Source organism: Columba livia, chromosome 5 (genome assembly GCF_036013475.1).
Source record: "Columba livia isolate bColLiv1 breed racing homer chromosome 5, bColLiv1.pat.W.v2, whole genome shotgun sequence".
Lineage (NCBI taxonomy): Eukaryota > Metazoa > Chordata > Aves > Columbiformes > Columbidae > Columba > Columba livia.
In genome coordinates, this window is record NC_088606.1 from 65,418,157 (window position 1) to 65,444,443 (window position 26,287).

A 26,287-nucleotide genomic window follows, 5' to 3' on the forward strand; every position below is an offset into this window, starting at 1 on the left:
CACGTAGCAGTTTTGTGTTAAAGCAAAGCAATGCAAAGCTCCCTCTAGTACCCTGGTATAGGTTGTATTACACCTCTCTTCCTAAACTCTTAAGATAAGTGTCTTGGCACTGTTTGAGGATGTACTTATTGCAGGTTTTGATCTGGATGTTTCTTCTCTTTCATGCGAAGTCACTCAAAATATTCTCCTGTGACCACTTGTCAGCCGCCCAGTTCCAGAAGCTCTTTGAAGAACTAGACAAAGATGCCATTAAGCAAGTAAGTATCTGGCAGTCGTTTGTAAAGTGTCACAAGTTGGGTGCGGCTTCATGCAAAAATAAGTGATAAAATTCCACTATGAAGTGTATAAACAAACCCCACAGCTTGTTGAATGCAAGGAGTGGTGGAGTGTCATTGGTTTTTAAGTTGGATGGCTCTTAAAGTCACAAATGACATTGCTCTGGGGGCTTTTACAGCATTAGTTTGGGATTGCCAGGTAGTGTTAAATATACAAAATGCATGGTTATTTATTATGTCAGCATTTTTTAAGAGACTTGGCCAGACAAAATAGATGAGGGTTCTGTGTGTGTGTTTTGTTTAATAGGAAGATTCATTACAAGGTAACAAAGAATAAGAGTTATTTCCAGCATAGACTTTCTGAAAGGTGCTGTGGAGAAATGGGTACCTCTGTAGTAAATTTTTTTGATGAAATGCAAGGGATTTGTCTTGTCATGACAGTCCTTTATTAAATCAGTGCATCTCCACCATAGATTAGTCTTAATATACTCAGGCAAAGTCTTTTCTCCAGTCCGTGAATGAAGAACGAAATGTGGATTCTTTAAGTGCTCAGGTGAAGTTGGGCAGAAGGCAGAATTTTCCACTTGGATGAAGAAAGAAAACAAACAAATCAAACTTTTTGAGAGTTAGCAAATGTTCTTGCATCTAACTAAGATTTCTTAATCTTTTAAGGGAGATTAAATGTTTGGAAATGAGGAAGAAATGTATACAATTAGTAGTGTGGTGTTTGGTTTACCTGCTTGAAGCACTGGGGAGAGGTTGGATTATCTCCATTCTTTGCCATTATCTTCTGTTGTGCCATAATCATCAACCCATTTGCTAATCAGAAATGATCTCTTGCTGCTAATAGCCAGACCGTGAAAAAACCTTCCTACCGAAATGTCAAAATTAGCATGTGGCCGTGAAGTTCTGCTTTGAAAATGTCTGTTTCTGAGACCTGAAACAGGGTGTGTTTATTGAAATGCTTATGCTTGGTGTCTCAGCAAATCCTTTGTGTTCTTTTCAGCATCCTCCCAGCCCAGAGTACCAATCCCATTTTATGCAGAAATTGCAGTTTGCCTTTGGCCATCCCTACTTTGGCTACTTGGGGAATGTTGTAGCCCTGGCAAACATTGTTTCTATATGTGTAAGTAAAATATAGATATTATGTTTTTCCCCTTGTGCTACAAGCTTCAGTTCTGTTTTTGTTCTTTAGTCTCTGTTCCGTTGACCAGTTTTTGTAGCAGATGTCCATGTTTTAGTCGCATAGTCTTAAGGGAGAATACTTGCCCTTAAAATATATATTCTGAGCTGCTTGAAAAGGTCTTTGCAAAGAATAAAGGACTCTATTTTGTTCTTGTGCTTGAAAATCTGATTTATGCGTCAGTAAGGCCGTGGATTAATACAATATTTCTTGTTGTTTAAGGTGGTTTTGGTGATGGATGCAGATAAGCAGCCGTCTGAAAGAGACGACTTCTTCCTGGGGGTGAGTTGTGACAGTTCCTACAGTTCTTGCTGTTCCCTGAGGTGCCAATAATTCTAATAATTATTTCTATTTTTGGGGGCTGAAGGCTATCAACTGCTTCTTCATTCTATACTACCTGCTGGAAATGTTGCTGAAAATCTTAGCGATGGGCTTGAACAGATACTTGTCATACCCAAGCAATAGATTTGATGGACTTCTGACTGTAATTTTGCTGGTAAGCTTTTTGTTGAGTTTTGTATTGCTGGATTTATTGACTGGGATGTTCAGGAACTGCAAGAGCCAGTTGAATTGCCTTTTATTCAACACTAATACGTTGAGTTAAACAGCACGAGCCAGTGTTGTGATTTGTAGTGGCTTTAACCTTTTGGTGGCACGTGGTTCTCTTAGGGCCCCCTTTCTGGAGGCAGACTTGAAATTGGTGGGAAAGGTGAGGTTTCTTATAAGCAGCCTTTTTAATGTTACTTGGAAACATTCATGTCTTGGTGTAATTACGTGAGATCTGTTACGTAGCTAAAAATCACTTTGTTGAATTTAAAAGAAAAAAAAGTGGCTGAAGATGATTATCATTATTTGGTAAAAGCCTGAAACTCATATGGCAGATGAGGCCGAATTAATGGTTAATGTAATTCACTCTGTCCTTATATGTGCCACTGATGGATTATATGTGTACACTGGATTCATTTGGGGAACACTTAGTCAAATACGATGATTTGAGAGCCTTAAAGTGAGTCAGATTAGCAGTTTAAAGCTCTTGAAAATGCTTCCTGTTGAGAAACTTATGTAATTTTTGAAACTAAGCATTACAAAGTAAGGGCTTGATGTGTTGTGTTTGTGTTTTTTTTTTCTTCTGTAACTAAAGGTTTTGGAGATTGCAACTTTTGCTGTGTACGGATTTCCTCATCCTGGTTGGTATGTAATCTCTTTGAGCTGTTGCACTTTGCTCGGTGTCTGGGGCGGGTCAGGTGAATATCTGCCCACATTTGCATGCAGGTTTGTCATTGTTGTACGATTGCCAGCGCCATACATAACTACATAGCTTACCAAACCCAGTAGAATTTCTCACCCTCGTAGTCACTAGAGGCCATGCAATACGCGTAAGTGGAAGATTTTTTTTCATAAAATGTAGACTCCTGTTTAGATGTTCTGAGAAGGGTGCATTTTACTTGTAATCTGATGTAAAATATTATTTTACCAGACCTATGCTTACTAAAGGTGCAGGAATGGGAATTTGGCACAACATACACAACCAGCTACTAACCCAGTGTGTTTCGGTATCAGATTGTCCATAAACCTAATTATATGAATTCCTAAACAGCTGACAAAGCTCCTTCAACCCTGTGTGTAGATTGAAGTCTGAGTTTAGTTTTGTGCTGTAAAATTAAGTAGAATTATTCCCATGGACTTAAACTATTTATCTGTACTGGCATAGCAAGCAATTGTGTTTTGATTTCATTAAGGTCAAACAGTTATTGGGTAACTATCCTGATCTTTTTTGTTATCAAAAACATACAAATCATTGTTTTGTCTCTTAAAATTTGGAAACTGCTACCACACAAAAAAGGAAAGCAAAGGACTTCTGGAAGATTTCCTGCGTCTTACTTTCAGGGGTGATTCATAACACATTCTGATATCTATCTATTTATTAATATGAGCTCACTCTTAAGACATTGGCTTTCCCTAATTTTTCAGGATATTTGTTATGTTGCCATCAAGAAGTTTCCTTAATTTACACTAGTATCTATGAAGAGACCTGGTGGACCTTAGACTTGAAATGGGTTTATTTTTGAACACTACTTGCAATCCTGTCACTCAAAAGCAATGGTTGGCATATGGATATTAATTGCTAACAATCTAATGGCATTAACTATTGATCTAACTTATTATATTTGGGGTTGATTTTGCCCTTTTAATATACCATGGATGTTAACCAAAAGTTGTGGGGAATTTACAGTTACCTGCAGCCCGGCAGATTTAACTTTGTCATGAGCTATTTGCCTGATTTGTTCTTTTCTTCCACCTTTCCTAGGAGACCCGAGTTCATGGGCTTATTATCCCTGTGGGATATGGTGCGATTGGGGAACATGTTAATTGTGTTCAGGTTCCTGCGGATTATTCCTAATATGAAGGTTTGTGTTTATCCCTCCACTCTTCTGTTTTCTTTGCTGGTCAAATTATAAACGTTATTAAGTCCTTTCAGAATAAGAGGTAGATGGGAATTCTCTTGCATTTGAGTGGGATTATAGTGCAGTTCTAACTGTCCAGACTATTGCACACAATAACTCACTGTCTCTTTAGCTGGTTTTCTCTGTCGAGGTGGTGGGGGAGTTCTGTTCATGTCAATGGAATTGATGCCAATATTCTAACACATCCAGAAACACTCGTGCAACTTGTGCAGTGCTTTAATCTTGTTTGGATGAGTAGATATGATATCCTAGAATAATTTTGATTCAGGAGGTGATAGACTTGCTTTTGCTCGATACTGCCTGGCATTTTAGTTATGCAAAGGGTTATTTGGGATTAATCCCTCTTTCTGCTTCCCAGTATGGGTATTTCCACCAGAACATGTGTACTTGAATCTGAAATCACTTTGAGTTATTTGAGTTGATTATAATCCTGTGCTTAGATTTACTTGAAAGTGAAGCCTGAGTTAATGTCAGGTACAGGACTTATTGAACTTAGTTCAATACTTAGTTCAATAAGTAATAAATAATAACCTGATGTAATTGGAGGTCACAATGTCAGTGGAAAGCGTAAACTAGAAATGAAGCAGTCACTCCGGAGCTGTGGGCTGCTTGTGATGTTTTTCCTGTTCTAGCCTTACTAGACGTAAAGCCCTTTAAGTCACAGTGCCTGTGTATATTTAAAGCTTACCATAATGTCTGTGTATGAAAAGAACTACAGCATTGTTCATATATAAAAGATATCCTGCATTTAGATGTAGCGCACTTTCCCGGTTGGTATTTCTTTGTGCTTTTGGTAAAAATAATTTGATACAGATTGCAAGTAAGATTCATGTCGTGCATATAAAATTCTGCTTTGTTTTAGTTCATGGCTTTGGTTGTTACTACATTGCTGGATCTGGTAAAAAACTTGAGAGCCTTTGCAGGAATCCTTGTGGTAAGTCATGATGCAAGACTGTAATTTCCTTTCTTATGCTTAGCAGTATAATAAGGGCATGTCATCAACAAAGCGAACAAGGTTCTTTGGCAGTCACCACAAACAATAGCGTTTCACCTCAATCAGCCACTTCTTCTCCAAGGCGTTTCTTGCAAAGCCACAACAAACTCCTGTTTTGCTATGGGCTGCACACAGTGACAGTAACTCATTTATCAGTTTCCTTTAGGTGTGACTTTAAAAGGCTGTTTGCAACTCACTCGAGTGCTTGTCTCAGGCTGGGTATTCTTGTTTCAAATAAAAATTAATCTGATGCTAAAAGCAGCCTATTTTTCCTTATCCTGCCTTGCTTATGTTAAATTAAATAACAAAGCGACTTTAAAATTGTTTTGAGTTGAGAAGGTCTTGAGGTGGCACGTTCGGACCTGACTTATAAAAGCCTCTGCCGTCCTGTTTCAGGTGTGTCTGTGTGGAGCATTTACTCTGTAAACATGTGATTAAAGGATAGATCATCATGTTATATCCATTACATAAATCCTCCATTTCCCAGCTCTTGAGTTTCTGACTTTGTGACAATGTCTTTCCAGTAAATAAGTGACTGGGTAGTTTGTTGTGTTTGTGTTTTTATAGGATACCTTAATTTGAGGTGGTGGTTAGAGAGCAAAGATTCGCTGTGTATTAGATACTGTATAAAAACTTGTTGTGGTCTATATATTTAGCATGCAATTTACCCCAAGCTACTCACCTATTGTGAAGCAAGTGTGCCATGGTGTTTGCTGCTTCTGTCAATTTAATTTGCTTTTACTTGAGGCTACGCAGAACCCGTCACTGATCTTCCAGTGCAGGGAAGTCCTGACTCCTTTACCAGCTCATGCAAAACATCCTTCTCAATGTTAAACTGGGACATGTGCTGATAAAGTAATGTAACTGATTAAATCATGTGGTGCCTGAGAAATTAGCTAGATATATCTTTTTTGAATAATAAGATTAATGCTTTATTGCCAAGGCAGATACCCCATCTTCTGGCAGGCTGTGGAATGTCAGCCTCAGCTTATTCAAGTCATGTTCAAAGTTCATAGGTCTAAGCAGTTTCTCTTCTACTCCTCCCAGACTTCCCTCTTTTCTCTGTTTTGTGGCAAAATACAGAAATCTGTAATCTAGCAAAGATACCTCAGATATTTAGATTATTTCTTGGAAATACAGGTGTTACTTTTTGGTTTTGTTTTTGAAGTCCCTGTCCTGCAGTGTTAATGGTTAAATATCAGCACTCTGAGACACAGAAAAGTAAAACAGATCATACAGCAAATTGATTTAATGCATTTTAACAACTGAAATTTAAATAGGGTTTTCAAAATTAAGAGGAAGCAGATAAGTAGTACAGACAGTGTGAAGCATTTTCACTGTAATAGCTTCAGGCGTTGTCCTTGCTGAAATACCTGTAGCTGTGGTCCTAATAAGAAAACAATGTAATTAACACGGAATGCATATTTAGTGACAGGAATACTCAAAAATAACTCTTGCTAATGTTTCTTCCAGGTGGTTTTCTACGCATTTGCTATAACTGGCATAATGCTATTTCAGGGTGCTGTTGTTCCCTTGGGAAATACCAGGTAAACATCACTGCTCAGAAAATAAATCTGTTTTTTCCAAAAGCATCTGCAACTTGTTACCTCCAACATTGTGGTGATGGGTTTTTCTGATTATGTTTTTGTTTTTTGTTTTCTTTATTTTCTTCTTGGAGCCACCCTTCTTTTAATGTTAAATCTCACAGAGTTTTTTCATCTGTTACTCCTTTTTCTTCTTGCTATATTAAAATTGCAGGAATGCTTATCTGTAGCTTGAAATACATTCTTAAATACATTTTTAACTATTTCCTTTGTTTTCTGCCCCTGTGAGATACTTGACTCAATACAAAGCTTTCAGAAGAATTTTGTGTTTAAAGTATAGTACGTAGAAAGCTACACTCGCATCAGCCTGTAATTCTCTTTTAGTGCTGTCAATACAACCTATGACAACAGCACTCTCAAGTGTGGGACCTATGAGCAGCTGGAATATTGGCCAAACAACTTTGATGACTTTGCTGTAAGTAATTACGATCTGTCCCTCTTTCCCTCTCTGTCTCTTTCCCTGATTTTCTGAGGCTCAAATGTGTGATATAACCATCCAACTTCTGTTTTACTCCCGTTATTTAGGCAGCAGTGGTGACCCTCTGGGACGTGATGGTGGTGAACAACTGGCAAGTCTTTTTGGAAGCCTTTTCAAGATACTCAAGTCCGTAAGTAGCAGTAATAGTGATAAAGTCCCATATAAAGCTGGTTTATAAGGTAACTGAGTAGGGATTATACACACAGCACAATTCTACTAAGAGGGGTGCCCCTTACCTTTCATGTATATAGGGAATAAACTCCTTGTGTAATTGGATGGTTGATCTAGTGGATGCCACAGAATCTGTAATCACATTTAGAAGGGATTGGCAACTGGCCTGGTAGTTGTCTTGTTCCAAAAAAGTGAATTATTTAAGTGGATTATAAACAGACTTGCAACAAGTATTGGGTGGGTGGCTCTTTCTGTAGAGCCGTTCTCTGAGATATTAGTGAATCGCTGTAATTAATTTTGAGCTGTTTTAATATTTTCCCTGTGGGTGAACAATTTATTATAGACTTAAAACCTTGGAAGTATCATTCATTTGTATTTAATTACTTTATGGGCACGTTTGGATGAAGTGGATAGCCTCTGGCTTGAGCTGTTCCAGTGATCCTTGGCCAGTTAACCCAGCGTGTAAAGTTGTAGAATGCCCTTCTACAGGCTCGTGCGTGTGATAAATGTTTAACGTGGTCTGGTGAAGAGTGGAAATTTTAAGGAAAAATGTGATTTCTATGGCTCTTTGGTTGCTTTTTGGCTGAGGTTATTTACTGCTTATCTATTGCGTGTTAATCTGATCTGCAGGTGGGCAAAGATCTATTTCGTAGCCTGGTGGTTGATCTCCTCGGTCATCTGGGTTAATCTCTTTGTAGCTTTACTTCTAGAGGTAAGGAAGTGTGTGTGTTTATTTGGTATTGTATCCTGAAAATGGGTTCTGATTTGTGTGGGTAATGAAAAGAACCCTGACAACTTTTTTTGGAAAAAATACTGACTTTGTGTGTACTTTATCTTTCTCCTTCCCTTCTTTCCCCTGAGATGTTGAGGAAGTGTTTTCTTCTTCCTGAACAGTTGTATAATTTATTCACAACATCGTCACAAATCTGGTCGCATTTCATTGTGTGTGTTCATTTGTCACTATAGCTCATTCTCTGTGAAGATGAAAAATTTTTAAAGTATGATAAAATTGCTTGTCTTTTGTGCATTAGCAATTAACTTGCACTTCAGTTATCCAAGCTGCAGGTGTTTTACATTTTGATGTGTCACCAAGTGAGGTTAGCACTTTATAATTTACATTTTTATTTGATTTGGTTGTCTTGTCTTTCTTCCTACCCCAGTTTGAATTATTACCCATATTTGGTTCCACACCAGAAGAGTGGAACTGATTACTTATTTTGAAGAGATCATCCTCTAGAGTTTTTCCAAGGAGCTGTGGCAATGCAGGTGCCTGAGTAATGGTGTGAAGAACATGTAGTTCCCATGGTTTCTTGTGTTTGCATACTTCTCTACAAATCCAAATGTTGAATGGCATGTTCATCCTGGCCATCTACTCCACATTAATCACTGTAGACATGTCTTATTAGTCATGGAAGAAACTGAGTACTGGTAGAGAGCACTTCACCCCATCTTAAAACCTATGAAAACTTCTCTTGAGGATGCTCCTGTTGTTGACTGCATTGAGAACTAAAATTTACTACTTAAGGCAAAATGAAGCACTTTTAGGCAGAAACCTAGGTGTGAGCCTCATGCTTATGGGTGTTCTAGAAAATACTATTTTCTAGCTGGAGGCTTATCCTTTGAGGTCTTTTCTGTGCTCACCACAAGTTTGGTAGAGCAAAGATGTATCACTCTGTAGCGAGAGATCACTATTTTTCTCCCTTTTTTTTTTTTGCCTAATCTGTCTGTCTTCTCCCTAGGTATTGATTTGTTAGGGTATTCACAATGGATAAGGGACCGTGACAAAATGAGAAGCTGAGTTTAAGCTGCAATGCCTGAATTAGGAGTGTGTTTGTATATCGCTGAGTTTTTAAAGAGGAAACAATTCAAAGCAGGTGGACTCATGTGGGTAGTTCACATAGTTGTCTTGGGGAGGCAGTCCTTGCTAGGAGTAGGAGGCAGCAGGGCTGTCTGCTGATCTTTCAGTGTGTGATGACAAAGTTATTTCATTCCTTTAATTTTTATTTATTTTTTTCCCCCCTTGTTCCTTTTTTACATTCCAGAACTTTATTCACAAGTGGGACCGCCGCTGTCATCGAGAGCCTCTTTCAGATATTGAATACCAGAGGACAGTTGAACTGATGTTCAGGTGAGATGAACTAGGCTTAAAAATCAATCCAGTCTTTTACATTCATCTGTTTTAAAGAAAATGTTCTGGCTGCAAAAGAGTAAAAGGCTCATGTTCTATTTCCTCCCTCTGAAGCAAACTGTTTTGTCTGTTAGTCTGGATAAGTTCAGAAAGTGCTTTAGTTAGGCCTGTTTTAAGCTGACTTGGTAGCCTAACCTTTTTAGGCTAGGCCCTGGCATGATGGAGAAGGGGTTTTGGGGTTGTGTGTGGGGGAAAAAGGACTGTGCTGAGAGAGAGAAGAAAAGGGAAGATGAGGAAAGTGATGCACGTTCTTGGCTTATTATGAAATTGTGGGTGGTGAGTTGATACTTGATGATCATACACAAGTGGAACTTCTGGTGCACATTGGATATTCAATAGTAGCACTGGGAACATGTTCTCATTTGGGAGTTTCTTCAGGAAAAACAAATCTACTGACCTTCGGTTGTATTGTACTGTGTGCAGGAAATTGCTTCCCTGCTTCTTATGGGAAAACAGCTGCTGGTTTCCATGACACATCTGTAAAGGATGGATCGCTTGCAAGTAGATGCATCTTTAGGGAGCATCAGCTTATTGTAACTTTAATTCCTCGTTTCATTCTCGAAACAAGAACCCGTTACATCTCAGTATGTGCATTGCAAAAACAAATGCTGAGAAGTTCCCTTTGCTGCCCCTAACGACTCGTGCTTTTTCTTTGTAGAGATGTTTTGGAAGAACCTACAGAGGAAGAGTTGATGGAAAAGCTGCACCAGCATCCACACCTGCAGTTGTGTAGGTGACTGGTGGGAAGGACTGATTCATTTAGACCTCTGTTTTCTTGAGGTTGTCAGCTGGAAGAAACTGAATGGATTTTCTGTGAGGAGAGAGGATTGTAGGACAGCACGAGAAGTTTTGCTTGGCAATTCTCTGCAGAAAGAGGTTTTTTTATTTTTGGTTCCTATCTTTTTTTTTTGAAAAAGATTTGAATCTTGCTCATTTGCCTTGATTTTAAGTTGCAATTTTAGAGGAATATTGCAGCTGTTATTTTTATAAACTTAGCATCAGAATTTTTAAATTTTCTTCTTTTAAGAAGGGAAAGCATGTTTAAAACAACGGTGCACTTTAAATCATGAACTTTTTAACCACTAAGCCTGCTCCGTTTTTTTTCAGCACAAGAACATGGAACTGCCTTTTCTGGTAGGCGAGTGTGCCAAGGGCTGTGCCCTGCAATTCATGAACGGATTAAGCAGGACAAGAGCAAAATCCTGTGTTGTTTTTTTTTTTTGTAGTGAGAGTTGAAACACTATTTTTATTGAAATGTAACACCAGCGTATCTTACCAAATTTTCAGGAGTTAATCACTTCAGAACACAATCAAGTTCAGCTTAGTAACAGGGTGTCTACTTTGCACACATTGTCTTTTTCTTTTGTTTTTGACCTCGGGTTTGTGCTGGTTGCACCATGCTGGTCACTTCGAGAGCAGATATAGCTCTGAGTGGAGCAGTTGCACTCGTGGTTTTCAATGTGGTAACACTGAGCTCTCCTTTGGAGTAAATATTCTCTTGTTGCTTTTGAGTGAACCTCTTCCTTTTGCTTTCTTCCAAGTCCTGTTCTACACTGTATCATATTCCATGGAAAAGCTGAGGGGAATGAACTTTGGCTGGAATGTAGCACCATGATCGCTGTGAGTCTCCCATTAAAGGGGGGAGATTAAAAAAAGGTCGAATGGGACAACTGAAATGCTGAACACTTCAGTTTTTCATTTGAATCTGGGAATTGAAGGTGCTCAAGCGGTATTGCAAGATCATTCTTTTTTGGTTTGATGACCACATGCTATATAGCACTAACTTTCACCTGGGCAATAATTTGGGGGTGAATAACGTTGTCCACAAACCTAAAGTAGAGAATTAACAGTAAGCCGTGTCCACATGATTTTTATGATTTAGTATTCCTCTAAAAAAGGTGTTTCTCTGTGAATCTTTGTCACAAAACTGGTAAATCACTTTGAATAATAGAATCAATCCAAACTATGACTTTGATCTGTAAAACTGAAACTAGTCTTGGGGTGCTGCCTTGTCCTTGAGACACTTGTCACCAAAATAAATGTGATCATCAATATGATCATCTCTACATTGACTAAAGCTTGGGCAAGGTAATTGGTCAGAAACCACTGCTACTATTTATAAGTTATTTGATCCTTTTTTAGACAAACCCCCATTTTTGCAAAGTGCTCAGCAGCCATCCTGTATGCTTTTTCTCCTTTTTTGTCGTCCATTGTCCTTCATAAGGGAGAGAAGAGTCTCTGGGATGATGGTGCCTTTGAGCTCAAGAGCATATTTCTGCATTATTGTCTCACTGTTCAGAAGTTGCATAGTGATTTTTGTCTGTTTCTTTTGCTTATATTCTCCTTGTGCTATGGAACAATGTGTGTTGTAGATTGCATATGTGTAGAGCAAACCTGAGCTGAGCTCTGAGCTACTCCTAGTTTCTTGCTTTATTATTATATTATTGTCTCTTAAGCCGTTCTCATGTCTGTGTTCAGCCTCTGATCCCTGTTCCAGAATAATCCACCCGGTAACTCACTTGCACTGGTTTTCTTGGCACTACCGTGCTTATTTTCAGTCATGCCCTTAGAAAACACATCATAGCAAGTAGATAAAGGCAGCAGCACACAGTTTTTCTACATTTTATTTAGTTTTTTGCAGTATGGCTTTATATCAGGATGGTTTCCTCTCCTTCTAGCGGGACGTCATCACTGTTACCAGTTTATTGGCACTTATTAAAAGAGGTTAAATAGTCTGTTTTACCTTTTTACAAAAGAAGAAGGTTTTCCACTTTTCTGGATGCTTAAAGAAGTAGCTTTGTCTTGCCCAAAATGAAGTGGCCAGTTCTTATCAACCTGCAGGTTCTTATCAACCTGCAAGTTGGTGTGGGATTATCATAAACATCACAAATGTCTCCATTATGCAATCTTTGCATCTGGACAAATGTGAGGAAGGCTTTCTGAAGGGAATAGTCTTAGTCCTGTTCTTGTTTCACATAAATGACTGAAAGTATAGCTGGAATTTAATACCAAATTCTGGTACCTGATGTCACTTGTACTGGAAGATGTAAATGACCACAAGTCTTAAGCAATAATTGTATAAATCATGAAAATGATTGTATGTAACTGGGTAAAACTTCAGGTTTGCATCATTAAAAATTCCTTCTCCTTCTTAAAATATGAAAATAATTGGGATGTTGGAATGTTTCTTGTGGTTTGTTTTTCCTGTTCCCCTGCTACTGATTTGTCACGCTCAGCATCCCTGCTCCTTTTATCTCTACTAGTTGAAGGCTGTGCCCATGGAAGAGGTGACATGGAGATGGGACACAACAGCCTGCTTTCAAAATGCAGGACCTAAAGTATTCTGTAAAGTATCTCCAGCTCTAGAGGTGTGTGACATCATCTGTAGGTACTTGATATATCAATGTTTAAGGCGAAACTTGGTTGGAACTGAGCGCGGAGGGCGAGCAGCGTGATTTCCATCTGCATTTCAGTCTTTGCGTTTGCAAACTAGGTATTTGTTCATCTCTTTTTCCTGAAACAATCGGTGCAATAAACATTCTCAGAGCATTTGGATGGGGACACACTTTGCGCATCATGTGGCACAGTCCATGGCATTCTTTAGGAACAGATTCTGGTTTAGATGGGTTTTTTTTAAGAATGGAACAAAATCTATTTTGGGTCAAGCTAAAGGCCAAAGTTTTCTGGTGTCTCTGACAATGGCTGTTGCTGATGTTTAAGTGGAGCGTGTGAAAGCCAAAGCAAATATGAATCATCTTGCATTATTAAATCACGCTCAGGTTTTTGGCTTCTGAAGGAGGGTGTTAATCACCTGGCTATTGGTTAATTTGCCATGAATTTGTGTTGCTTAAAGATTAAGGAATAGAGGGAGAAGGTGGAGGTGATAGAAATGTTCTTGATTCTTTCAGTAGAAACACAATGATAAACCTCCCAACTGCATTTAAGTATGAAGCAACTTAAAAAGCTTATATAGGTCAGAGCTACAAATAGGGCAGCCAGAGTAACTTTTGTTACCTCTGGAATGTGAGGGAAAGGCATTTCTTACCTTGTGAGATGGTTTATCTTTTCACCCGCCAATATATCATGAGCATTAGGTAATGTTACCAGGCCTTCTGCTATTTAGCATCACTTGAGTCAGATGAAGTCATTTCAGTCTTGGCTTTCTATTGAAAACAGAAAAATAGGTGTTTTTCTGTTTGGTTGGTTGTTATTTTTAATGTGTGTTGATGCTTTTTTTTCTTTCACTAGATTTTTTTGTCTAATTAAAAGCCAGCGGTAGTTTTCCACAAATCAAATGGTTTTGACTTGCTCTGCAGTCTTTGTGAACATTCAGAGCCATTTCTTATGCAAACTCTGGGTAGAAATAATTTGGGGGGATATGTGAAAGGGATAAGACTTGATTTCTGTTCCATCTGTAAGCGCTTCACTATATAGGAGCGTTTTTCAAAATGACCCTGATAAACTAGAGGAAATTGCCAAAATTATTGAAGCAAAATTTAAGAGCTAAATATGGACTGTTACAGCTTATAACCACAAAATATGGAAGGACATAATAGCGAGCAGGAAGACAAATATAGGTCTTATAGTTTACTATAAGTGGAATGAGCCAGCAGCATCTGAAAGAGATCAAAAGAAAATTGCTTTGCTGTGATTTGTAATTGTACTTCCTTTTAGGCCCCACTGTTCCCATTTTGGGCCCTGCATTTTAAAATAAACAGGTGGGGGGAGGCATTTGTTATAGGGCAGTAACAGAGGCCTTGAGAAATTTGGAAGGTGTGAGTTGAGAAGAATTTTGAGGGAAATAAGGCAGGTTGGACTAGATGATCTCCAGAGGTCCCTTCCAACCCTAATCATTCTGTGATTCTGTGAAATAATCTGTTCAGGCAAAGAAAAGATACTCAAGGATGTTAATGGTGGAGAGGAGCAAATTGTTGATATTGTGTGCTGATTGTAGGACAAATTGTAGTTTGGATTTCAGCAAAAGGGGTTGCTAGAAGTGAGGGATGCTTCCGAACTGTGCTTTGGGAGGTCACAGCCTCCCCTTCCCTTGAGTGTCCCCTTAGGAAGGGTTTGACAATCACCTGCTACAGCTTTGGATGTTTGTGAACCTGCCCCTGCTCTGTGATGCTTCAGCTGGTCCCCGAGATCCTGTCCCACCCACCTCTCTCTGGTTTCACTGGACACGATTCCCACGGCTGTAACAAACCTTGCTTTTGTTCTTCCAGCATGTGCTGTTGGTTCTTGCTAATGGCTTACAAATGTCAACAGCACGCAAGTGTTTTACAAGTAGGGATAGCAAAAAAAAGTGATCCTTCGGCTTCCCCTTGTGAACAGCAAGCTGAGATTTTGGTGTGTGTGCTCTGCTGATACTCCACGAGCATCCCCCGCTCCCTGTGCTGTCTCCCCATAGTTCTATGTGCTGGGTTCCCTTTAATCTCATTTCTGCATCCCTTCCCTTTCTGGGCAAGAGGAGGAACGAGCTGCCCTACTCGCAGTTTGTGTTTGCCCACTGGCAAGTCAGGTAACTTCATCTTTCCACTCGGTGCCACTCGCTACCAGTTGTCACTAAACGGGTGACACTTGTATCTTTGACACTTCAGGTCGTCCATCAGATTTGGTTGAGTGAATGAATTTCAGAAGTTATTACCAGGGGACTGATGCTGTGTAATTCCTAGGAGCAGCTAAAATGCCTTATAAAAGGTAATTCTGAGAATTATGTTAATAGGAATCGGTCTGATGTTTTGCTGGATCTAAGGCAGATTCAGATCTGAAGCCTTTCAATGAGAACTATGCACTTAACTCTGGTGGGGACTAAAGGAGGTGGTCCAGAGACTTAAGCATGCTTAGCATCCTTCATCAGTTTGTAGAAGTGGGGGCTAATGCGTTTCAGAACTGGGTTTTCCAGCATTTTCCAGGGATACCAGCACTTTTTCTAAAGATAAAATAGATCATGAAATATCTAAATAAGAAGTTTAGGTCATGGGAAATCTGTTCAGGAATAAACACCAGATCCTCAGATTTCCTTAGTCGCAAACCTCATATTTCATCCTGTACTTAAATATTTTTGTTCTGTATTTGTAGAGCTGCTCTTTTCCCAGCGTAAAATGAGACAAAACGTTCAGGAAAAGTCCTGGAAGCTGAGGTGGCCGCCTTCAAGTACTAAATACATAGTGATGTGTACAGCAAGCGACTGGAGGAGCCACCTGTCATTATCTCCTATAAAAAATAGGAGAAGAATTTCAAGACTGTGTATAAAGTGGAGTCACGAGGCATAATAAGTGTGTGTTTTTGAAAAGCCGTCTTACTGAACTAAAACTATTGCAATTCTGGAGGAAAAGTGATGGTATATGGTTACCTCTGTCATATCTGTACTTGTTTACCAAAGGTAGCAAAATGAAGTTTTATCATGAATTATTCATGTTACCTACTGTGAGAGAAAACTTAAATGTCTTCTGTGGCTTACAATTCCAGCCATTTATGTAGTTTATTTGCATCAATTTTCATATCTAGTTCTATACTTAGATTTTTTTTCCATAGTAATTGTATAAAAATGGTTTGGTGATGGTTTTTTTAAACTTCAAACTGTAACTTGAAGACAATTGCAGCTTGTCCTTTAGTGCTAAAAACCCCTTATAACAGTCTCAGCCATCTTTTTTCCATTAAGCTGGTTGAGCAGGTGTTGTCTTTGTTCTGTACAGATACTTTCATGGCCCCTATCATTGCATTATTTGAGTGCCTCCCAAGTACTTTTCTGAAAACATCCTGCTGGGATAGGAAAAAATTACTGTCCTTATTTTTGTAGCTGATCAGCTGAGATATTTGGTGATCTGCCCACAGCCGAACTTGAAATCCGTGGGAGAGTTAAGACTAAAACCTGCAGTTCCTGCTCCCTGCCTTTGCTAACAGCCAATATTACCTTTTTTTTCCCCTTTGCAACAGCTGTGAACTTCAGTTGTATGTTTATAAGACGATGTTGACATTTCCACATCAATTGGTTTATAGTTTTAGTACTGCCTATTCTTGTACATAACTTTTTTGTTTACTTTGTTTCAAAATAGCAGAAAAATCCCAGAACCTCTAAACTTCTAACCCCATTTATTTCCCACCTCACCGAAAGAGGAGGGAAGACCATTAAAGATTTTCCATCTGATTTATAAATATTTAGTCAGGATTATCTGAGGCTTAAAGTTTAGTAAATATAAATGAACTACTAGATCCCACTAATTAAGGTACTACTGTAGCTTTATAGAAATAAAGGAAAGAAATGCAGGATGACCATCCTAAACAGCAGTTATTTGACAGCTCCAATTTGCACTTGTTTGAGACCTGAAACTCCAAGGATGCTCGAGTTTCTGTCTAGCCTCACATTCTTCTGTATCGCTTATATTTTGTTGTTTGAGGTGAGTGGTCTGACTTTTCAGAGCTGGCGATTGTAACAGCGTATTGAATTTGGAAGACGGTCCAAGAGACCAATTGCCCTGCATGGTCTTGCTGACAAAGGCCCATCAACATTGGAGAGAAGAGAAATTCAGGTCAATATAAAAAATGGTGACCATTTTTGAGACCAGGTTCTGTTGTGTAGCAGGTGTGTGTCTGAGTAGTGTGAAATACAATCTCTGATAGGACTACAGGTTGCTGGGCTGGATGCAGAAATTAGCGAGTCAAACTGTACGGGTTCTGTTACACAGCCTGTCACATCAGGTAAGCATAAAAACCAAAATCCCTCCTGGTCTTCAAGTCAGGGTTATTGTGTAGGATTCTGGCTAAAATCAGGTGGGGGGGTCTGTGCAGCTTCCAGAGAAGAATTAGGATTTTGTGTGTGATGCAAAACGGTAACACTATAGCGTTGAACTAGGTAGCGGTAGCATAACAGTGACCTTGTACAACAAGCATCCTACTGAGGTGCGCAGGAAAGCCGGTCCAGCCTGGATTATTCTATTATGTTGGGTCTCGTCTTGTGTTTAGGAATGAATTGGTTCCACACAAACTGTGCTGAGCTCTTTCCAGTGCCCTTTTTTATTAAGTAATGATCTTAGAAAGTAAAACTTGAATCTTTAATGTGTGTTCCCTTACGTATTTAATACCAGTGAGAATAAGCTTGTGTTTCACCAAAACTACAAGTGTTTAGTTTCCAGCATCCTGGGTAATTGCTGGTTTCTCTGAAAAGACTTGAACAATTACTTGGGATAGAAAAACTGCTCTGAAGAAGCTCTCTGTAAAATCAAAGGTAAAGGTGTTAAACCCAGACAATAAAACTTAGATCAAAGTAGCCAGCAGAAGGGGCCATAAGAGGAGCAGATTGTCCTTTAAGTTTCACCATGTTGTGTAAGGTGTTACCTCTCTCTTTCTCTAATCACAAAGAAAGCAAAGCTATTATTTCCTGATGAAATTCAATCAGAGCCCTCAGCTACATCAGTAGGAAAAGCACCTGCTTTGATAGACCCCAGTTTTCGATAGCAGTTGGTTAATCCATAACCCAAGCATGTGGCTGCAGCAACACCTGCTATGCAGGTGAGCTTTTAGTCTTGTTAATATACAAATATAGTCTAGATTTCTGTATCAACCTTGCACACATACACACCCAACAGTGATCGTCATAAGTAGGAGAATTTAATGAAATGAGATCATAAATGTCTAATGTACTTTTTTTGTTGGGCAATAAAATTGCCCACATGTTGTAACTGAGGTCTGAAGTTAACTTGCTGGGGCCTCTCTAGGGTAGATTACAGGCTAATAGTGCACATGAAAAAACTGGCTTTTGTCCTTTGGTTTTCATTCTGTTTTGTCCACTCGGCCTTTCCTCCTTAACCCTGGCTTGGGTTGGTGCCCGCTGTAATATCTCCTGCCGTCAAACTCAGCGCTTCGAAATTAGGCACACGTTTGAAACATCTGCTTGATTGAGACCCTCCACAGTGACTATTAAGCTTTTGCCTCTGACGCTTTCCAAAGTCCTTGGTTCTTTTTCTGGTCTCCCGAGTGACCCTGGTATAGTCCTCCGGAGATGCGTAAAGCAGGCTCCTGTACTTCCTAATTGCGCAGATATTGGAAAGTGAACTGTGGGCTGAAGGTTCAGGCTTAATTTTTATTTTTTTTTTAAATAAAAATCACCTATACTGTACATGTGGCCATTGTAAAATTTAGATCTGGAGCACCTTATATCAGTTCTGCCCCTAAGTTTCATGCATGTGATTTTGGGTGTGCACAGAGAGGAGTTGTCACTAGAGATTCATGAGCAGGTGTTTGGGGACAACCACATCTTGTTTACTGAATGAGGAAGGGTTGAATTTAATCCCATATAGATAAGGTGGTGGTTCAGATAAAAAAAAAGGTGGTGATCCATCAGTGTTTGTAAGAATCCCACTGGGAGGAAGGCAGTTTCATCATATATGAAGGAATTTAATAAGATTTGTGCCAGCTACATTACATTATAGGGACATTTTCTGTGGCCAGCAGCGTGTTAGTGTGTGAACAGACTTACCGGAAAACACAATTTGTGACTTAGAAATGATGGAAATGTGGAAGATGATGGAAGGTCAGACACAGTGCTTTAAAAATGCTTTTGGAATAAGTTTGAGAAAGCTGAGTTATGTGACTCACCACAGCAGGCACTGGGGGGACACCAGGTCTGCTCTGTAAGCTCCTTGGGGCAGAAATCTCCTCTCTTGTAGTCGAAATATTAATAGATGAAGGGAAGAAGACAAGTGAAGAACAATTCCCAGAGAAGGAACTGAGACAGATGGATTTGGGCACCAGAATTTCTCTGAGGAGTGGGGACTGAGCCCAAACCCTGCATTTGCCCTTCGGTAGCTCTAATGGACCATTCTCCCCAGTAAATTTGACCTAAACTTGTAATTTTGGTCCTTGGCAAATATGTCTTTATTTACTAATATGACGGTGGTTTTCCTGTTAGCAGTTCTCCCACCTTTTCCTGTGAAGGTCCTCTCGTTATCTTGGTTGTCTCACCACAGGTACCATCCTCTTTGTGTTCTCTTGCATGAGAAGGAAGTCATTTGTGCAGGACTCACCTGCAGAGCTTTCCTGCTCCTTTCTGCATACTTAAAATTATTATTATTATTATTTTTGGCATGACAGGATTTAAAAGAAATCCTCTGCTCTGATTTTAGCCAGCAGAGGGAGTTCAAGACCCCATTTTTAGCCTCTAGCTGTGCAGATTGGGCTGTATGGTCACCACTTCTGGATGCACTTAATGGAACATTCTCAGCATAGTTCAGTGCAGGGGCCTGGATCAAGGGCTTGGAATACAATCGAGTGTTGTTTTTTTTATGGCAAAACGTAAGAAGGCATGTTTTGAGGCAGTGAATTATCTGTAATACACATCTGCTTGTACCAAAATGTTTGTATCTGGAACATTTCTGAGTTTATGCCTGAAGTATGAAAATGGAAGAGCAGGAAAGTGAAACTTCTTACAAGCTGCCCAATCCAGCTTCATTGTCTGAATGAAATATAGTTAAATGAGTCTCAAAACGATTTCTGGTCTTTGAGAACCCCAGTGAGCAGCAGTGGACAAAATGTGTTGAAAATAGCCTCTAAATTTTAACTCAGTGCTTGAATTTTCTCATAGACAATTATCAGGAAAGGAGTTAATTATTTCTTTAGGTTTTTAGTGTGTACTCTCTGACCATATCCTGATGGCAAGGACATCCTGATATACCTTATGTGCCAAAATAAGAATAATAACCAAATGTGAAAATAAATCAACCACTGTTGGTCTTCCTATCAACCTGTAGTTGTGGTTCCTCTGTGACAATAAGCTCTCAGCTGAGCATTCATCCCGTCAGGGTCTCTTATACCATCTTAAGCTGATAACTGAAAACACAAACCACTTTTAAAAAGTAATTTATTGTATACATTGGCCTCGCAAATTTTAAATAATGCTGATTTGAGCAGATGCACATTTTGCTGCTCTAAGCATTCCGGACAAATTCCTTAGAACTGAACATCTAGTTCCTTGAATTTCTTTAAATCTGCATTTTACATAAGGAGAACTGAAGTGTTTAAATTAAGACTTAATTGTAGGTGGGGTGAACATCAAGGTATGAGTAACAGCCCTTCCCTTCTGCACTTAAACCTGATGGGCCACCACTTGTGTTTATCTACCACTGCAAACTTAATTTAGATGTAGTAGTAAGGACTAAAGCAAGTTGCACTTTGTGAAGAGACCAAAGAAAGCAACTGAACAGTCCCCGAGTGGAAACAGTGAGGGGAATCGGCGTGTCTGGCATTGACATAATACTGCGAAATCAATGCTTTGATCAACTATAAAACATAACAGCTGTGTGAAAGGTTTGCGGTGCTTTGCTGGCATTATCTCTCCTGTAAAGGCAAGTACATTGTAAACCAGTAAAAATTAACTGCCGGCGCACAATGATGGTTTTGTGACCGGGAATTCAGATAAACTTTTGCTTCTCTTGGCAGAACGATAAAAAGAACAGGGGGCATTTGCATACAGGTGAAGAAAGGCGGCGACGTCCCATGTTCCACAAGGGGCAAGGGACCACAGGTATGCAAAGCACTTCAGCTCCAAGTGCTGCCTTCAATTTCACTTGATATTTTTTTCTTTGCCTAGTTAGTTATTGAGTGGGAGGAAATGGACTTAGGAAATGGGCAATACCAGGAAAAGTCATTGGGTGGCAGCAGAGCATTTACCACTTACCACGGCATCCCAACCAAATAAAGGCAGAAAGGGCTGTAATTCTGTGTGATTTTGATACAGGTAACTGAAAAAGAGTGTGTGTGTATATATATATATATTTATGTAATATACAGGATGTTTCAAAAAGATGGACCCAATTTTACATTGCTATATCTCTGCAATTGGGTCCATCTGTTTGAATTGTGTATAAACGTATGTGCACATGTGCAGATAAAAAATATGTCTCTGTGTGGGGTCGCAGGTTTCAGCTCTGTGATAGGGTAGCAAATAGCTTTAATGTGATTACTATTAATGTAACTGAAATCTCCCAAATTAGATTCTATACCCTTGACTGTTCAAGCTTGTTCCCAAGATATATAACTTGGTGCCGGTGTGAATAAAGCCGTATAATGGTTCTAAATTACTTTTCTGCTGGAAGGAATCAAGTGGGTCTGTGAATGTGGCCAGCAAGATCCACTTTCACCAAAATTGGTGATTTGTTTGTATATTAGTTGTAATGAAAGTATGAGAAGCAGGACAGTTAGTATTTATTATCCTTTTAGGAAGGAGTTGACCTCTCCGTATTTATTCTATGATGTAAATATTGAGTCTTTTTGCTGAATAAAGTGGATGGTGCTTGAAGGACTTTGAAAAGATGGTCGTTCTTTTGGGGCTAGAAGCTAACTGTATTTTGGGTGTGTTTGTTTCACTGAAGAGGGAGAAAATTTGGTTTTGTCTTGTGTTTAACATCAGCCTTGGCGAGGGCTGATGCTGTACAGCTCGCTATGTAGTTCATACAAAGGAAAGTGTGATGGCCTTAAGGAGGACATGAATTGCAGCACGTGTATGTCCAAACATGCATGTTTCTTTCTCATCATGCGCATTGTGAAGTTATAACTTTGTTTGCTGGCTTTTGCGAGGTTTTTTGTGAGTTGCTGCTATTGTAAGTATCTCACCTTCTAACTGCCCATTCTGCCATCAACCTTATGGAAACGCTACCAAATGCTTTATGGGCAGTACTACTGCGAACGTTAATTCAGTGACTGAAAGGAATTCAACATCTTTCTCTTGCTACTTTGCTTGGGAATAAGAAATTTTGAAAAATGAGTGACTGTAGAGAAGTATTCCACCACCAGCTTGTAATTCCTGCTGGGTTTGGAAGGTCCCACTAACAATTAATGCTGGAAGCACTCCTTCAAGAAGCATGGGCTGGTAAACTACAATGTGTGTGATGCTGAGCTACAAAGCCAGCTCTTATTTTGAAGATAAACATATAAGCAGCTTGGGGTCAAATACACACATTTAGGGAACTTGAAGGAAGCATAAGAAGATGCCCCCCAGACTTCTACAGGCATCACAGTCTGGCTTGAGAATCGTGTTGAGAGTGACTTGTGATACTGAGTTTTTCTGAATTATGCTGATTTCTGTTGGGTTCAGAACTTGGCTGAATTTGGGATTCCCTGCTGAAACCAAGGCCCGCAACCCATGGGAACAATGTCCTATTGCTTCTGAAGTACAACTACCCTGCTCCAGGTTCTCAGTGTGCTCAGAATTCAGGGCTTGCTCCCGCATCTCCAAAAGTTATTGTCTTGTACCAGTAAGAAGCAGCATCTCCTGGATCCCGGCTGCCTGGGAGCATTAATCCCTTGTTCACTGATGGCACGTTGCCTCTGCAAGGAATAAGGGCTCTTGGCTCCTGCAGAGCTTAGTAAAACCTACTTTTACACTCTGTTTTGGGTACTGTTGGGAACTCTTTAAAGAAAGATGTCTCTAAAATTATGTTGTTATTTTAGTTGTACGTATGGCTGCTGGAAAGGGTTATTAGAAGGTAATGCATCAGTTGACAAAGATATCGGGTGTCCCCTTAAAAGCTTACAAAATTAGGCAAGGAGCAATATGTGGAATGAAATCAGTGTATAGGAAGGTCAGCTTATTGTTCTCTTTCATTTTACTCACCCATTCCAAGCAAGACAACATTGCATGGAGGTGAACTCCAGGAAACTCAAAGCAGAAAACAAATTCCACAATTTCAGTGTTCACCAAGTGTACACAGACTCGATCCTTTGTGGTGAAACCCCATGGCTGTGTGTTTGTGCCTCTGTGTCTGAAACCAGGAGGTCAGGATGTTGGAGCAAGTGCAGATGTTCCAGGTGATCTCAACTGTCACGGTGACATGGGGGGGACAGTCTTTGAGGCACCAGCGCTGATTTGGTGGGTTAAAACGAGCACATCTCCCTCAGTAATGAAGTTAACGTGCTTTCCATGAGAATTTGAAGGTACCACGTCAGGTAAGGAGCAATTAGGATGCATATGTTATAGTGAAGGGAGCTGCCTAGTGGATCGCATGAAACAGAGAACAGGGAAAGATGGAAATGACAGTGAGACTTCATTCCATGTATTTAGACCTGATGTTGTGATGTTATTACAATGTTGTTCATAGTATCTGCAGTGATTTAACTGTAGTGAATTCAGCTCATTCCTGACATTTTCTCTTACCAGCTTAAGTGATTCCCTTGTGAACTGTGGCATCCACACAGCTCTGTGCTTATTCATACAGGGGGAAAATGTCCCCTCGTGCAGTATTTCATTATTTGCTTCTGTGCTTCGTGCTTTTGCAGAACATTAAGGTGTAGACTGGAAATAATAGGCATTATGGTACTGAAGGTTAAGTGTGCAAACTCTTGTAATACGTTTCTTTGCCGCTAAAGTGCAGTCATCAGTGAGAAACTGATGGTAGAAACAACACTGAGTGTTTGATCTGTAGACAATTACTTGAAGCAACTTTGGGTTTATGTCAGTCTGTGGTGCTTAAGAGAATTGGTGGTATAAAATGAAAGTCACTAATGGGAGAGCTGTCAATTTTTTTTGTTTGTAGTATATGTAGCAGAATGTTCTTATTTTCTTTTGGACAAAGACAGTGGCTTAAGAAAGAGGTTGATACTGGAAAAACTTATAAAGCTATTTATTAGAAGTCCATTATGAGTGTTCTGGTACTGATGTCTCATGTCATTTTGAGGACTGTGTGTTACTTCTGTCTCTTTGAGGGGTTAGCTCTCTAAATCTCAGCTTTGTAACCCTTAGTTAATTACCAGGTTTTTGGAACAAATTACCTCTGGCTTTTATTTTTGTCCCATTCAGGGATTTGTCAACCTGACCGCAGGAAAACCACAGTGCCCTGTTGTCCTGTGCCTATTTTACATGCTGAAAATGGATAAACTTTCTTTTTCCCTGCAAGTTTGCAATGACATTCTCGTCACCACCCAGTTAATCATGCCTGTGTCCAAGAGATTTGACCATTTGCAGTGGGTGATAATTGCATGTGTACCTCTGCAGGCTGGTGTGAAGGATGCTATACTAGGTCAAATCTCTAGGACGCATCAAATCATCGTGTTAACAAAATAGCACGAGGATCTGTAACACAAGCTGGTCCCTACAGCCTCGGTGGTTGCAACCAAAGGTCAAATTTGCTAGAAACACTGGCAGGAATTCCTGAAGGTTCCCTTGGATTCCGATAAAGTGCATCCAAACCTTGAATGTTTGAAAGGGTGATTTTTAGGCTCAGTGACTTGCCTGTTCTAATGAAAGTTCATTTTAGTTTTTCAGACTGCGTAATTAGGAAAGACTCTACACAAATTCTTGAGCAAACAGAGTAAAGAGTGTCCTGCCATTTTTGAAGAAGGTAAACCCAATTTATGGAAGCACTCGTGTATTTTTGGGGCACTTTGAGGTGAAATGGAGTTACTCTGAGGTGGCATTTCTGTATAGAGATGAAAAGCAATTTACATGTGACCATGTGAGTACTAGTGGCATCTGGCAGCTTGAAGTGCCTCAGTGTCCAAGCATGTGTTCTGTCCTCATGGTGGAAGAGATTTCCCAGGACAACTTTAATGTAAACGTTGTAATTTGCTTGAATCTATGCTGAAATTCAGCTATAATGTTGACAGGTAGTGGTACAGTTATCTCTGCACGTAGTAAGTAGCTGACATTAATCCATGTGGTTGCATTAATACCCATGAATTCTTCTGCAATATAGTCTAGGGTGTTTTGGATAAATTCTGATCATAGGTGCCCAAAGAAATATGTGAACTTTTTCTTCAGCATTTTGGAAGTTTTTGTTTAAATCCTGACTCCTTACCCTTGTTCAATGGTAAATTGGTGGCCCAATTACAAATCAGGGGTTTATGGCTCTTTTCCACAGACCTTTGGAAATTCATGTTTAGATAAGGTGGCTGTAATGGTCCATCTTGATCCAAAATTGGGGTCTCTTTCTACAGCAGCTGTGGCTGAGTGCTCAGTGCACACTCAGGGAGGTTCTTCCATTCTCCTCGTTGCATGCCCTACTGAGTTGGGATAAAAACAGGACTTTGTATTCTAAGAATGTAGCCAGAGGTGGAAACTTGAGCTTCATGGGAAAGAAAACAACTCCTTTTGGTATCTCAGAATGGGACCCAGTAAGTTTTTCCTGACTAGAAGCCTGGGATTCTGAGTTCCTGCTTTCTTAAAAGTGGTAGAAATTAATCTACTACTTTTCAGAATCTGTGGGGAAGTTGCTTTTGAGTTGTTCTGCGGAAGCGGGAATTAGTTCTTGATGCTAAGTTCACTGAAGAGTTTGAAAGATTTCCATAGGTTTCAGTGGCCTTTGGTCAGACATGTGATGTGTTATGAAATAGCAGAGAGTTTCACTGTGGTTTTTTCTTTGACCCTAAAAGCAAATTGTGAACACACAGAGAACCTAGTTTTTTGTATTTTCCAGGTACTCCAACACTAAGAAAATTAACTAAATCTTTGTTATAAAATTATCAGTAAAAACTATTTGAATGCTGAACATGTTCAGAAACATGGTTATCAGGGTGTCTTCCTGAGTCTTTTGAAATGCTTCTGTATCCAAATATGGTCTCTCATAGGATAGTTTTTGCAAATTGAATGTTTTCCTAATTGTATCCAGGCAGTTCAATGAAGAGAAAGGAGTGATTCTGAACAGGTAGGAATTACTTCTAAGTATCCTGAAAAGATAAATGAGCAAGACCTGATTACAAACAAATTGACCACCATGACTTAATATTTCAGAGATGCCCAGAATAAAAGCATGATTACTTTTCATTGTGTAAAATTTATTTGAAATAGATGTTTCTGAAAATAATTGTAGATTTAGGTTCTATGACATTTGGTGTGTTTGTTATGTGCTTTCTGGGGTTTGTTTTGCAAAGATGGATAAGTATGGTTGACAGCACTCTAGAGAGCATTTACCTATGGGAAAGGCAGTTTCTTTTTATTCT

At 39.5% G+C, this 26,287-nt stretch overlaps 1 protein-coding gene across 8 annotated transcripts in view; it reads left to right on the top strand.

The window, feature by feature from the left end:
* Positions 1–26,287, top strand: part of TPCN2 (two pore segment channel 2) — a 61,689-nt gene that overhangs the window by 13,032 nt on the left and 22,370 nt on the right. For 6 of the 8 annotated variants that reach the window (XR_010473151.1, XR_010473150.1, XR_010473153.1 and 3 more), the window contains 13 exons: positions 171–257; positions 1,282–1,401; positions 1,681–1,740; positions 1,826–1,954; positions 2,600–2,649; positions 3,767–3,866; positions 4,786–4,857; positions 6,391–6,464; positions 6,846–6,936; positions 7,047–7,129; positions 7,801–7,882; positions 9,213–9,298; positions 10,017–10,087. Coding sequence is in view for 3 of the 8 variants with exons in the window: in XM_065065528.1 (XP_064921600.1) it covers positions 171–257; positions 1,282–1,401; positions 1,681–1,740; positions 1,826–1,954; positions 2,600–2,649; positions 3,767–3,866; positions 4,786–4,857; positions 6,391–6,464; positions 6,846–6,936; positions 7,047–7,129; positions 7,801–7,882; positions 9,213–9,298; positions 10,017–10,087 (1,105 nt within the window). In the remaining 5 variants the exon portion in view is untranslated. Of the gene's footprint in view, positions 1–170; positions 258–1,281; positions 1,402–1,680; positions 1,741–1,825; positions 1,955–2,599; positions 2,650–3,766; positions 3,867–4,785; positions 4,858–6,390; positions 6,465–6,845; positions 6,937–7,046; positions 7,130–7,800; positions 7,883–9,212; positions 9,299–10,016; positions 12,545–26,287 lie in introns of those variants that run through there. The other 2 variants (XR_010473152.1, XM_065065527.1) reach the window with 2 other exon arrangements.